Source organism: Nerophis ophidion, linkage group LG12 (genome assembly GCF_033978795.1).
Source record: "Nerophis ophidion isolate RoL-2023_Sa linkage group LG12, RoL_Noph_v1.0, whole genome shotgun sequence".
Lineage (NCBI taxonomy): Eukaryota > Metazoa > Chordata > Actinopteri > Syngnathiformes > Syngnathidae > Nerophis > Nerophis ophidion.
Genome location: NC_084622.1, coordinates 12,543,612 through 12,558,436, shown reverse-complemented (window position 1 = coordinate 12,558,436; position 14,825 = coordinate 12,543,612). Strand labels below are relative to the sequence as shown.

Genomic DNA, 14,825 nt, shown 5'->3' with positions numbered 1-14,825 from the left:
GAGAAATATATCGCGATATGGCCTAAAAATATTGCGGTATTAAAAAAGGACAATATCGCCCAGTCATATGTCTAGTGCGACTTATACATGTTTTTTTCCTTCCTTATTATGCATTTTCGGCAGGTGCGACTTATACTCCGGAGCGATTAATACTCCGAAAAATACGGTACTCTGACACGGGTTACCTATGGGTAGCAATGTTTCATTGTACTGTCCCTGTCAAATAAATCCGTAAATCGACATAACACCGCGACCCACTGTATGATAATGACTCCCTGGATAAGACATACTACTAAAATAATATTTGATACCATTCAAACAAACTTATGGTAGTTTTTACCTGTCGTGAGCCCAGCGTGACCACACTGATGTCCTTGCTGAAAGGACTCTTCTGGACCTCGTGGACAAACTGAGCGAGCTGCGAGTGCGTGCGACTGCAGTAGTAAATCTGCAGACACGCAACATTCTGATTCCCGTCACAGGACACGTAAAGATGCTCACAATTTTCTAGACATTTTTTTCTCACACGCATCACCTTTGAGACGTGCTCTTCCACCAGATCATCCTCATCCTCTTCTTCCGTTCCACGCAACCTGAGGATGCGAGCACCCTACCGTTACCGCACCGCGCCAAACACGGGTTGTGATGAGCGCGACGGCCATTCCCACCTGCTCTTTAACTTGGAGTCATCGTCGCTTTCATACTCCACGACGATAAGATCCTCGTCTTCTTGGTTTGCCGGTGCATCGGATTGCTCCTCTTTACTCAGCTGCAGCAACTTGAATGCTTCGTCTTCCTCGTAACTCTGCAGCGCGCACACAAACACACGTCATTGGTAAAAATAACATTTTTCTTTAACCAAGCATTGTGTTCACCCCTGTATCTGGTAGAGGTGCCGAAAATGTGATTTCAGTTTGTATATGTCTTGTACATGTTAAGAATGGACAATAAACAGCACTTTGAACCTTGAACTAATCCTATTTTAGATGCATCACAATACGGACATGGGCAAATTGTTGTAAAATTGATTAGTAAACGTCAATAACCGATTATTAATTTATGAGTAAAAAAAGATAGTTCTAGAATTTGTCTGACATCAAAAGATCCGACCAACTTAGGGCACTTATGTCCTAGTTTTGCACTTTTTATTAAATAAAAAAAATAAATCCCTTTTTGTCTCATGGACACACACCTGTTGTTGACTTTGGACTGACTAGCGACTGCACGACACCAAGGCCGCGGAACAGAGACACGCAGCAGCCTTAAACACACACATGCATCCACAAAAATATATGCTCCAAACACATACCCCAACCCCCCATCCAACGGCCTTGACGCGAATCCCTTCAGCGTGATGGACGGCTGGGCAGCGCCTGAAGAGCTGCAGCCCGCCCCCGTGGCCCCCACTCTTTCCCTCTGTTACAAGTCTCGAGATGTATGTTGTAAAACAGGGGTGCCCATTACGTCGATCGCGAGGTACCGGTCGATCGCCGAGGGTGTGTCAGTCGATCACAAGCCAGGCATCAAAAAATAGACATAAAAATGAGCAATCATCAATATTCACCAAAACTTCACTTTCGTCAGTTGTTTGACATTCTCGGCACCCGAGGATCTTGTGGGATGACGTTGGCTGCTGCGAGCTCATTATTAAGAAAAAAAATCACTGACAGGACGGAGAGAAACACTTTTTATTTTAACAGACTCTTGGGCCGTACCTGCTGTCAAAGCTTTAAAGACCAACTGCACAGTTCCTGTCTTCACCATAAAAGACCTGCTTCATCCTGCCTGTGCTAACAAAATAAGAGTCTCAGAAAGCCGGTGTGCACAAGCTAGCAAGCTACGGAGTTTGATGCCAATGTATTTCTCCCCCGCCCCCTGCGACCGCTCCCTCTCCTCGCTCGCCCACACACTCACTGACGTCACTCACCTGCTGCCACATATTAAAAAGGGGCACACACACATATGCTACTCTCATAACAAAGTGTTTAAAAACGATTATGCAAGTTGGATAAATGAGATGCCAAATCCAACCACTTTCATGTGGTATTGAACAGAAAGGAGGACTTTTTTTCTCCTCCATTTGAAAATGCGGACGTTATCAGCACCACTGTCTGATTCCAATCAATGCAAGTCATCAGAATCAAATACATCTATATGTGTTAAAAATGCTTGTATTAACACTAAACACCATTAACTTGTTAACAAAAATGTCTCTTTCATAAATAAATAAATATAAAGTAAAAATATGAATGAGGCAGATCTCCTCAACTTGGTCAATTGAAAAGTCGCTCGCCTGCAGAAAAAGTGTGAGCACCCCTGTTGTAAAATGTATATGTGCTTTGCTATGGAGGTTTTTTCCCAATCCAGACTGAGCCCTCTTAAGAGCCCAGTCTAGATTGTATTTTTTTTAACTCATCCTTCCCCAGCGTTTACCTTTTTCCCATCTTTTACTGGCCGAATTGTGGCGACCCATCAGCGTTCCTGTTCTGTAACCCTGTACACTGTTTCTTTGTCTCATCTTGAACGGGTTTGTGCTGAAAACAAACTTTTTTTGTACTTGTGCAACGACATAAAAGACCTATCTCCCTAAATGTGATGGGAATGAATTCAATTGTGTTACAAATGCACTGTTTTTAAAAGTTGCAAGTGACGAATGCTTAATTAGTGAAACAAAAAGAAACATAAAACTGCATCAAAATATATGCATTAAAGATGAATCATTATTAGAGATGTCCGATAATAGCTTTTTTGCCGATATCCAATATTCCGATATTGTCCAACTCTTAATTACCGATTCCGATATCAACCGATACCAATACATACAGTGGTGGAATTAACACATTATTATGTCTAATTTTGTTGTGATGCCCCGCTGGATGCATTAAACAATGTAACAAGGTTTTCCAAAATAAATCAACTCAAGTTATGGAAAAAAATGCCAACATGGCACTGACATATTCATTATTGAAGTCACAAAGTGCATTATTTGTTTTAACATGCCTCAAAACAGCAGCTTGGAAAATGGGAAATGCTCTCCCTGAGAGAGCATGATGAGGTTGAGGTGGGCGGGGATGGGGTGGTGGGTAGGGTGTTGCGGGGGTGTATATTGTAGCGTCCCGGAAGAGTTAGTGCTGCAAGAGATTCTGGGTATTTTTTCGGTTGTGTTTATGTTGTTTTACGGTGCGGATGTTCTCCCCACATGTGTTTGTCATTCTTGTTTGGGGTGGGTTCACAGTGTGGCGCATACTTGTAACAGTGTTAAAGTTGTTTATACGGCCACCCTCAGTGTGACCTGTATGGCTGTTGACCAAGTATGCCTTGCATTCACTTGTGTGTGTGAAAAGCCGTAGATATTATGTGACTGGGCCGGCACTCAAAAGCAGTGCCTTAAAGAAACGCCCTCAATATTGTTGTCTGGATGGAAATCGGGAGAAATTTGGAAAAATGGTTGCCCCGGGAGATTTCCGGTAGGGGCACTGAAATTCGGGAGTCTCCCGGGAAAATGGGGAGGGTTGGCAAGTATGACTGGGAGACGCAACTGCTGTGTACTTCTCCTTACGTCTGTGTACAACTCCGTTAAGCGGCATTTAAAAAGACATACATTTTAATTTTTGAAACCGATACTGATCATTTCCGATGTTACATTTTAAAACATTTATATGCCGAAAATATCGGCAGTCCGACATATCGGAAATCTCTAATCATTATCTATTTTTAACTGAATCCTAATTATAATGGAATCAGGGTGCCTAAAGAATTCCCATCTTTTGTATCTGGTGTGATGTTTATAGTTTGATTCATGTTTGCACGTGATAGAACCGAATACCGTATTTTTCGGACTATCCGTCGCAGTTTTTTTCTTAGTTTGGCTGAGGGTGTGACATATACTCCGGAGCGACTTATGTGTGAAATTATTAACACAATACCGTAAAATATCAAATATTATTTATCTCATTCGCGGAAAAGACAAAGAAAATGTCAGCAATCGTCACACACACTTCAACCAATAAGAATTCGGCGGGGGAGGGTCAAGACAGAAGTGCATTGTGGGCCAAGGAATGCTAACTGCTATATGCTACTGCCATAGCAATTAAAATGGATCATTTCATCGTTGGCGGTAACTTATAAAAACTGCGAGGCGCTGAACAAAAATGGCACCGAAAAGGAAATTATGTACTGCAGATTACAAACTGGACGTAGTGAAATATGCAGCAGAAAACGACAAGAGGAAGCAGCGCATACCTTTGGAGTTGGCAGAGTTGTTTAGAAGCGACATCGAGGCAGAATATTTCATGGCATTTATCGATTAGGAGTGACAGATTGTTTGGTAAACGTATAGCATGTTCTATATGTTATAGTTATTTGAATGACTTTTACCATAATATTTTACATTAACATACCAGGCACGTTCTCAGTTGCTTATTTATGCGTCATATAACGTACACTTATTCAGTCTGTTGTTCACTATTTTTGTATTTATTTTAAATTGCATTTCAAATGTCTATTCTTGGTGTTGGGTTTTATCAAATAAATTTCCCCCAAAAATGTGGCTTACACTCCAGTGCGACGTATATATGTTTTTCCCTTCATTATGCATTTTCGGCCGGTACGACATATACTCCGGAGCGATTTATAATCCGAAAAATACGGTATGTACTTCGGTCCCAGCATACCATACCAACTTTATTTATAAAGCCCTTTAAAAACAACCACAGTTGAAGAACAAAGGGCTGTACACCACAAAGAAATAAAGGCAAATGACAGGGGCGGTTTAGCCTGGTTGGTAGAGTGGCCGTGCCAGCAACTTGAGGGTTGCAGGTTCGATTCCCGCTTGTGCCATCCTAGTCACTGCCGTTGTGTCCTTGGGCAAGACACTTTACCCACCTGCTCCCAGTGCCACCCACACTGGTTTGAATGTAACTTAGATATTGGGTTTCACTATGTAAAGCGCTTTGAGTCACTAGAGAAAAAGTGCTATATAAATATAATTTACTACTACTTACTTACTAAAAAAATTAAAATAAATAAATAACATTTAAAACAGAAATAAAAAACACATTGAAATAGCAAATACAAATTACCCTAAGAACAATTTGTTATATAAAAAGCTAAAAACATGCTGGGTTAAAAGCCAGTGAATAAAAACGGGTTTTAAGAAGGGTCTTAAAAATAGCCAAAGGAGGGGCCTGTCTCACATGGAGAGGGAGATCGTTCCAAAGTTTGGGACCCGCAACAGAGAAGGCTCTGTCCCCTCTGAGCTTGCGCTTTGATTTGGGGACCTCCAGGATCAGCTGATCAGCTGACCTAAGGGTCCGGGTGGGGGATTGGAGGTGGAGCAGCTCAGAGACGTAAGGTGGGGCAAGACCATGTAAGGATTTAAAAACAAGTAAGATAATTTTAAAATGGACTCTAAAAGACACAGGCAGCCAGTGGAGGGAGGCTAAAAGAGGAGTAATGTGCTCATACTATAAAAGATATCGATAAGAATGTCCCTAAAAGATAGACAGAAGTCGTACTCGTAACGTTTACAAAAAGAGGTAAGATACGTGCAAGTAAATTATCCACAAGATGACAGTAGTTCAGCATGACATAAAGCGCAGCTGGTAAAAAAATATATTTTTTTTTAATTGCAACGTCAATTTTTTTTAACATTGTGCAACCCTGCTCTGATGTGAGAGGCATATCAAAATTTAACAAAATGACAGCAAATTGATCAAACATGCTCTAGGCAAAATGGCAAAGCGTTTATAGCGCACTGATGAATGACACACAGAAGAACAATTTTAGCAGCTTACCTTCCTTTTCATGGCATACTTCAGTTGAACATTGCTTCTAATCGCTTCTAAGCGCTCCTCTCTCTTCTTCCTTTTCAATTCGTCCTCCTGGCCCATATTACACACATCAATTTTCAGCATCCTACGCAAAGAGGAACCTTTTGGATGGACACACGTACCTTCAACTTTGACACCAAATCCCGTTCGGCTTTTTTTTTAACAAAGCTGCTGACCCAGTCGGGTTCTGCAGAAGAGCTCTGGGAGGAGGCTTCTTTAATAGGTGAGGTAAGTGCCGTCTCTCCGTCTTGCAGCAGAGCAGCGGCCTCCTGCCTCCGTTTGGCCTCACAGTCTGTAAGCCAGCTCAGCGCTCCACATATCAGACTCAGAGATTTGCCCTATGATGGAGAGAATACAAACCCCGTTTCAATATGAGTTGGGAAATTGTGTTAGATGTAAATATTAACGGAATACAATGATTTGCAAATCCTTTTCAACCCATATTCAGTTGAATGCGCGACAAAGACAACATATTTGATGTTCAAACTCATAAACTTTATTTTTTATTTTATGCAAATAATAATTAACTTAGAATTTCATGGCTGCAACACGTGCCAAAGTAGTTGGGTAAGGGCATGTTCACCACTGTGTTACATCGCCTTTTCTTTTAACAACACTCAATAAACGTTTGGGAACTGAGGAAACTAATTGTTGAAGCTTTGAAATTGGAATTCTTTCCCATTCTTGTTTTATGTAGAGCTTCAGTCGTTCAACAGTCGGGGTTCTCCGCTGTCGTATTTTACGCTTCATAATGCGCCACACATTTTCAATGGGAGACAGGTCTGGACTGCAGGCGGGCCAGGAAAGTACCGGCAATCTTTTTTATGAAGCTACGCTGTTGTAACACGCGGCTTGGCATTGTCTTGCTGAAATAACCAGGGGCGTCCATGAAAAAGACGGCGCTTAGATGGCAGCATATGTTGTTCCGAAACCTGTATGTACCTTTCAGCATTAATGGTGCCGTCACAGATGTGTAAGTTACCCATGCCTTGGGCATTAATGCACCCCCATACCATCACAGATGCTGCCTTTTGAACTTTGCGTCGATAACAATCTGGATGGTTCGCTTCTTCTTTGGTCCGGGTGACACGATGTCGAATATTTCCAAAAACAATTTGAAATGTGGACTCGTCAGACCACAGAATACTTTTCCACTTTGCATGATTACTTAGATTATCTCGGGCCCAGAGAAGCCGGCGTTTCTGGATGTTGTTGATAAATGGCTTTCGCTTTGCATAGTAGAGCTTTAACTTGCACTTACAGATGGAGCGACCAGCTGTATTGAGTGACAGTCGTTTTCTGAAGTGTTCCTGAGCCCGTGTGGTGATATCCTTTAGAGATTGATGCCGGTTTTTGATACAGTGCTGTCTGAGGGATCGAAGGTCATTCAATGTTGGTTTCCGACCATGCCGCTTACGTGGAGTGATTTCTCAAAATTCTCTGAACCTTTTGATGGTATTATGGACCGTAGATGTTGAAATCCCTAAATTTCTTGCAATTGCACTTTGAGAAACTTTGTTCTCAAACTGTTTGACTATTTGCTCACGCAGTTGTGGACAAAGGGGTGTACCTCGCCCCATTCTTTCTTGTGAAAGACTGAGCATTTTTTGGGAAGCTGCTTTTATACCCAATCATGGCACCCACATGTCCCAATTAGCCTGCACACCTGTGGGATGTTCCAAATAAGTGTTTGATGAGCATTCCTCAACTTTATCAGTATTTACTGCCACATTTCCCAACTTCTTTGTCACGTGTTGCTGGCATCAAAGTCCAAAGTTAATGATTATTTGCAAAAAAAAAAAAAAACTTTATCAGTTTAAACATCAAATATGTTGTCTTTGTAGCATATTCAACTGAATATGGGTTGAAAATGATTTACATCTAACACAATTTCCAAACCATTATGGAAACGGGGTTTGTAAATTAATGACTAAACATTGGACATTTATTCATGAAAATATGGAAAAGTTGCTGATGCTGTGTTTGATGGCAAAGCAGCTGCAAAGAAATACAGAAGTCCACTCTTTTACTTCATAAAACTACTGTTGTTGTTACTAGTACATTTTATTGTATTGTTTTTATCAAGCATGTTTTACCAAAAGTTTTTTTTCTTTCAAATGACATCCATCCTTTCTCTACTGCTTGTCCCTCTCAGGGTTGTGAGGGTACTGGAGCCTATCCCAGCTGCATTTGTGCGGAAGGCGGAGTACACCCTGGACAAGTTGCCAGTTAGATGTTATTTTAACGCGGTTTTGGGGAAGCCACAGCACCAATTAAAATTATTTCAAAGGGAAACATTGATTAGAGGTACAAAGTGTTTTGAGTTAAACGCTCCGTCACAGAACCAATTAAGCTTGGAAAAGGAGGTCCTACTGTATTGGTGCGCTGTAATCTGACTCTAATGCACTAATGCTGCAAATTGACTAAGTATTAATTAACAAACTTTTACTTCTGTAGACACTGTACATGTGGCAGGCTACAGCATAGCTGGTGGTTTCTGCTGACTGAGAAAAATAAAAAGGCGACCAACATGTTTTTCACTCCTGCTTAGTTGACTTTGATTGCGTTTAAAGGCTACAATCATTTAGTTTTCCAAATCCCAGGTAAATGAGAATGTTCCTGAAAAACGGTGGAAAATAGAGGCCTTAATGTCATACTTTGAAAATCCCCTGCCCAAACCTACCGTTCCAGTTGGACTCTCAAAGATGCCAACTTTGCCCTGGTCAAGTGCACTGTACAAGGCGCACATGAAGTCCTCCTGGATGGTGTAAGGCTGGTAGGGAAATGGAAATTGAGATCTACCATTTTCCATGATGATCAACCTGAAAATGGAAGCAGACACAGTACTCTTTCAGAAAGCCACTTAAAACCTATCTTGCTGATTGTATTGTACCATAATTCCCGGCAAGAAATCTGCCTTCAAAGAACTCCGGCTTATTAGAGATTCCCGGAACCCAAAAAAAGTCTGCGGACTATAGAGTGTTTTCTATTTGGGCTCAAGTACTCAGGGATGTTCTACAGGTAACAGTTAGAGATGCTACCTCAGTAGAAGCATTTAAGTCCCATCTTAAAACTCATTTGTATACTCTATCCTTTAAATAGACCCCCTTTTAGACCAGTTGATCTGCCGTCTCTTTTCTGCTCTGTCCCCCTCCCCTTCCCTAGAGAGGTTATTAGGTGACCACAGATGACGCGCTAGCAGTCCAAAGTCGGGACCCATGGTGGACCACTCATCTGTGCATTAGTTGGGGACGTCTCTGTGCTGCTGACTTGTCCCCACTCAAGATGATCTACTGCTGGCCCCACTATGGACTGGACTCTCACACTATTATGTTAGATCCACTATGGACTGGACTCTCACACTATTATGTTAGATCCACTATGGACTGGACTCTCACACTATTATGTTAGATCCACTATGGACTGGACTCTCACACTATTATGTTAGATCCACTATGGACTGGGCTCTCACACTATTATGTTGGATCCACCATGGACTGGACTCTCACTATTATGAAAGATCCACTATGGACTGGACTCTCACACTATTATGTTAGATCCACTATGGACTGGACTTTCACACTATTATGTTAGAGCCACTATAGACTGGACTCTCACACTATTATGTTAGATCCACTATGGACTGGACTCTCACTATTATGTTAGATCCACAATGGACTGGACTCTCACACTATTATGTTAGATCCACTATAGGCTGGACTCTCACTTTTCAATTAATCAATCAATGTTTACTTATATAGCCCTAAATCACTAGTGTCTCAAAGGGCTGCACAAACCACTACGACATCCTCGGTAGGCCCACATAAGGGCAAGGAAAACTCACACCCAGTGGGACATCGGTGACAATAATGACCCAGTGGGACGTCGGTGACAATGATGACTATGAGAACCTTGGAGAAGAGGAAAGCAATGGATGTCGAGCGGGTCTAACATGATACTGTGAAAGTTCAATCCATAATGGATCCAACACAGTCGCGAGAGTCCAGTCCAAAGCGGATCCAACACAGCAGCGAGAGTCCCGTTCACAGCGGAGCCAGCAGGAAACCATCCCAAGCGGAGGCGGATCAGCAGCGCAGAGATGTCCCCAGCCGATACACAGGCGAGCAGTACATGGCCACCGGATCGGACCGGACCCCCTCCACAAGGGAGAGTGGGACATAAGAGAAAAAGAAAAGAAACGGCAGATCAACTGGTCTAAAATGGGAGTCTATTTAAAGGCTAGAGTATACAAATGAGTTTTAAGGTGAGACTTAAATGCTTCTACTGAAGTGGCATCTCGAACTGTTACCGGGAGGGCATTCCAGGGTACTGGAGCCCGAAATGAAAACGCTCTATAGCCCGCAGACTTTTTTTGGACTTTGGGAATCACTAATAAGCCGGAGTCCTTTGAACGCAGATTTCTTGCCGGGACATATGGTACAATACAATCGGCAAGATAGGATGGAGCTAGACCGTGTAGTATTTTATACGTAAGTAGTAAAACCTTAAAGTCACATCTTAAGTGCACAGGAAGCCAGTGCAGGTGAGCCAGTACAGGCGTAATGTGATCAAACTTTTTTGTTCTTGTCAAAAGTCTAGCAGCCGCATTTTGTACCAACTGTAATCTTTTAATGCTAGACATGGGGAGACCCGAAAATAATACGTTACAGTAGTCGAGGCGAGACGTAACAAACCCATGGATAATGATCTCAGCGTCTTTAGTGGACAGAATGGAGCGAATTTTAGCGATATTACGGAGATGAAAGAAGGCCGTTTTAGTAACGCTTTTAATGTGTGCCTCAAAGGAGAGAGTTGGGTCGAAGATAATACCCAGATTCTTTACCGTGTCGCCTTGTTTAATTGTTTGGTTGTCAAATGTTAACGTTGTATTATTAAATAGAGGTCGGTGTCTAGCAGGACCGATAATCAGCATTTCCGTTTTTTTGGCGTTGAGTTGCTAAAAGTTAGCGGACATCCATTGTTTAATTTCATTAAGACACGCCTCCAGCTGACTACAATCCGGCGTGTTGGTCAGCTTTAGGGGCATGTAGAGTTGGGTGTCATCAGCATAACAGTGAAAGCTAACACCGTATTTGCGTATGATGTCACCTAGCGGCAGCATGTAGATGCTGAAGAGTGCAGGGCCAAGGACCGAACCCTGGGGAACTCCACACGTTACCTTAACGTAGTCCGAGGTCACATTGTTATGGGAGACACACTGCATCCTATCAGTAAGATAAGAGTTAAACCAAGACAGGGCTAAGTCTGACATACCAATTCGTGTTTTGATACGTTCTAATAAAATATTATGATCGACAGTATCGAAAGCAGCGCTAAGTTCGAGGAGCAGCAACATAGATGACGCATCAGAATCAATCGTTAGCAATAGATCATTAGTCATTTTTGCGAGGGCTGTCTCCGTGGAGTGATTTGCCCTGAAACCGGATTGAAAGGTTTCACATAGATTGTTAGACGTTAAGTGTTCATTTAACTGCTCCGCAACAATTTTTTCGAGGATTTTTGAAATAAAGGGAAGGTGAGACACCGGTCGGTAGTTTACCATGAGGTCAGGATCGAGGTTAGGTCTTTTAAGAAGAGGATGAATAACCGCTTTTTTGAATGCTAGGGGAACAGTGCCCGAGGAAAGTGATAAGTTTATAATATTTAGCACTGATGGACCTAATAATACAAAGAGCTCCTTGATCAGTTTCCCAGGAAGAGGGTCAAGTAAACATGTTGTTTGTTTTATTCCATTTACACGTTGTAACAATTCCTCTAATGTTATTTCCTCAAAACGAGAGAAACTATTTTGGAGGGCAGTATCCTCCGTATATACCATCGTATCAGTGTTAATAGAACCCCGTTGTAGCTGGGACGCATTGTCTTTAATCTCCTTTCTAATGACTTCAATTTTCTTACTAAAGAATTGCATAAAGTCATCAGCTGAGTGGGTGGAGCTACTGGAAGGGGTCCCTTGTTGGGTTAGCGATGCTACCGTACTAAAAAAAAATTTAGGATCGTTTTTATTACGGTGGATGAGATTTGAGTAATATTTAGCTTTAGCTAAGGTAAGCATGCGTTTATAAGTTATTAAACCATCACTCCATGCTTGATGGTGCACCTCAAGTTTAGTCGTGCGCCATTTGCGTTCCAGCTTTCTACATAATAATTTCTGAGCTCTAGTTTCTTCTGTAAACCACGGGGTGCGCTTTTTTGGAGCCTTTTTTAACTTTAGCGGTGCTATGTTATCAATGGTTTCGCGCAGGGCGTCGTTAAAGTTGTTAGTGAGGTTATCAATAGAGCCCACATATTTTGGGAATGGTGCCATTACCGAGGGCAGTAGGTCAGCAAGAGTTGTCGTTGTGGCCGTATTAATGTTGCGGCTGCTATAGCAGTTATTATTATTATTAGTTTGCCGAACATGCGTCTGAACCTCGAATTTTATAAGGTAATGATCGGACAATACTTTAGTATACGGGAGTATCGTAACTTTGGAAACGGTGATACCCCTGACAAGCACTAGGTCTATCGTATTACCGTTGCGATGCGTGGGTTCATTTATTATTTGTGTGAGACCACAGCTATCAATTATAGTCTGGAGCGCTACGCACAGTGGGTCCGATGGGGTATTCATATGGATATTAAAGTCCCCCATTATGATTATATTATCGGCGTGTGTCACTAGATCAGCAACGAACTCTGAGAATTCATTGATAAAGTCCGAACAGGACCCTGGGGGGCGGTAGATAACAGCCAGGTGTAGAGGCAGCGGTGTGACAGACCTCATAGTAAGCACCTCAAACGATTTATATTTATTATTTATGTTAGGACTAAGGTTAAAGTTTTCGTTGTATATTAGTGGGACCCCCCAACCCCTTTTAAGCGGACGGGCAATATGCGCATGTGTAAAGTTAGGAGGACATGCCTCATTTAGCGCAAAAAAGTTGTTTGGTTTAAGCCAGGTTTCGCTGAGACCGATGACTTTTAGATTGTTGTCTCTGATAATATCATTAACTAACAACGTTTTGGGAGACAATGATCTAATGTTTAAAAAAACTATATTATAGGTAGTCGGCTGTTTTAGGGAATTTTTGATCAAATTATCCGTAGTAGCAATATTAATAATATTGTGTTTATTATGCCCAGTGCATTTAGTATAATTACGACCATATCTAGGAATTGATACGACGGGAATTTTCCGATTGTTTGATTGTAGCTTTGATAAACTGCACGCATCATGGTTAGCCACCTCAGTAACGGGGATTTTCCGATTGTTTGTTTGTTGCTTTTGATAGATCCACTATGGCCTAGACTCTCACTCTACTTTGTTAGGTCCACTATGTCCTGGACTGTCACTTTTATGCCAGATCCACTATGGACTGGACTCTCACACAATTATGTTAGATCCACTATGGACTGGACTCTCACACAATTATGTTAGATCCACTATGGACTGGACTCTCACAATATTATGTTAGATCCACTATGGACTGAACTCTCACACTATTATGTTAGATCCACAATGGACTGGACTCTCATACTACTTTGTTAGATCCACTATATACTGGACTGTCACTATTATGCTAGATCCACTATGGACTGGACTCTCACACTATTATGTTAGAGCCACTATGGCCTGGGCTCTCACACTACTATGCTAGATCCACTACGGACAGGACTCTCACACTATTAAGTTAGATCCACTATGGCCTGGACTCTCACACTATAATGTAAGATCCACTACGGACTGGACATTCACACTATTATGCTAGATCCAATATGGACTGGACTCTCACACTATTATCTAGATCCACTATGGACTGGACTCTCACAATATTATGTTAGATCCACTACGGACTGGACTTTCACAAACGTAGGGAGAAGTACAGAGCGCCAATAAACCTTAAAGGCACTGCCTTTGCATGCCGGCCCAACCACATAATATCTACAGCTTTTCACACCCACACAAGTGAATACAGAGTATAGTTGGTCAACAGCCATACAGGTCACACTGAGGGTGGCCGTATAAACAGGTTTAACACTGTTACAAATATGCGCCACACTGTGAACCCACACTAAACAAGAATGACAAACACATTTTGTGAGAACATCAACACAACATAAACACAATAGCGTTGCGTGGCGCAGTGGGAGAGTGGCCATGCGCAACCCGAGGGTCCCTGGTTCAATCCCCACCTAGTACTAACCTCGTCACGTCCGTTGTGTCCTGAGCAAGACACTTCACCCTTGCTCCTGATGTGTGCTGGTTAGTGCCTTGCATGGCAGCTCCTTCCATCAGTGTGTGAATGTGTGTGTGAATGGGTAAATGGGGAAGTAGTGTCAAAGCGCTTTGAGTACCTTGAAGGTAGAAAAGCGTGATACAAGTACAACCCATTTATCATTTATTTATTTAAATCCTTTCAGCAAAAATATGGCAATATTGCGAAATGATCAAGTATGACACATAAAATGGACCTACTATCCCCGTTTGAATAAGAAAATCTAATTCCAGTAGGCCTTTAACGTCCAAGCTTACATCGCACTCAAATGTTTACTGGATGCCTTTGGTAAGTGCCGGAGTGAGAAGAGGTTTTAAAATAATTAGCGCATGCTTACTTTTACTGCATGCCTTTTGGTAAGCGCAGGAGTGAGAAGAGGTTTAAAATTAATTAGCGCCCCGGCGGCAATTCAAGGAAATACGGTAATTTGATGTCTTATGTAGCCGTATAATTGTACTTACTTCAGGTACAGCTAGCTAGTAGCACAGAATCGATCCCAACCGCTGAACTTGCTTCCAGGTGTACTTTCCTTTCTGCACCACAGTATGCTACATTCGACCAGAGATCATCTTCATACTCCTTCCTCGCAGAAGATAACATAAACAATATATCGGGACTGGTATTTTTCAACTCCCGGCTTTTTAACAACCCCGCCAACAAGGAGCAAAGGGCACCGAATGTGACCAATGGGATCACAGCTAAGATGGAGGCGCGC

The 14,825-nt window shown here is 42.1% G+C and overlaps 1 protein-coding gene across 1 annotated transcript in view; it reads right to left on the bottom strand.

The window, feature by feature from the left end:
- ddx11 (DEAD/H (Asp-Glu-Ala-Asp/His) box helicase 11) overlaps positions 1–14,805 on the bottom strand; it is a 62,569-nt gene extending 47,764 nt beyond the window's left edge. The window contains exons 1-7 of the mRNA XM_061916848.1: positions 14,572–14,805; positions 8,515–8,653; positions 5,954–6,169; positions 5,796–5,882; positions 669–805; positions 536–593; positions 341–448 (exon numbers count right to left, since the gene is read on the bottom strand). Coding sequence (XP_061772832.1) covers positions 341–448; positions 536–593; positions 669–805; positions 5,796–5,882; positions 5,954–6,169; positions 8,515–8,643 — 735 coding nt within the window. The 5' untranslated portion in view covers positions 8,644–8,653; positions 14,572–14,805. The remainder of the gene's footprint in view (positions 1–340; positions 449–535; positions 594–668; positions 806–5,795; positions 5,883–5,953; positions 6,170–8,514; positions 8,654–14,571) is intronic.
- Positions 14,806–14,825: the final 20 nt, after the last annotated feature.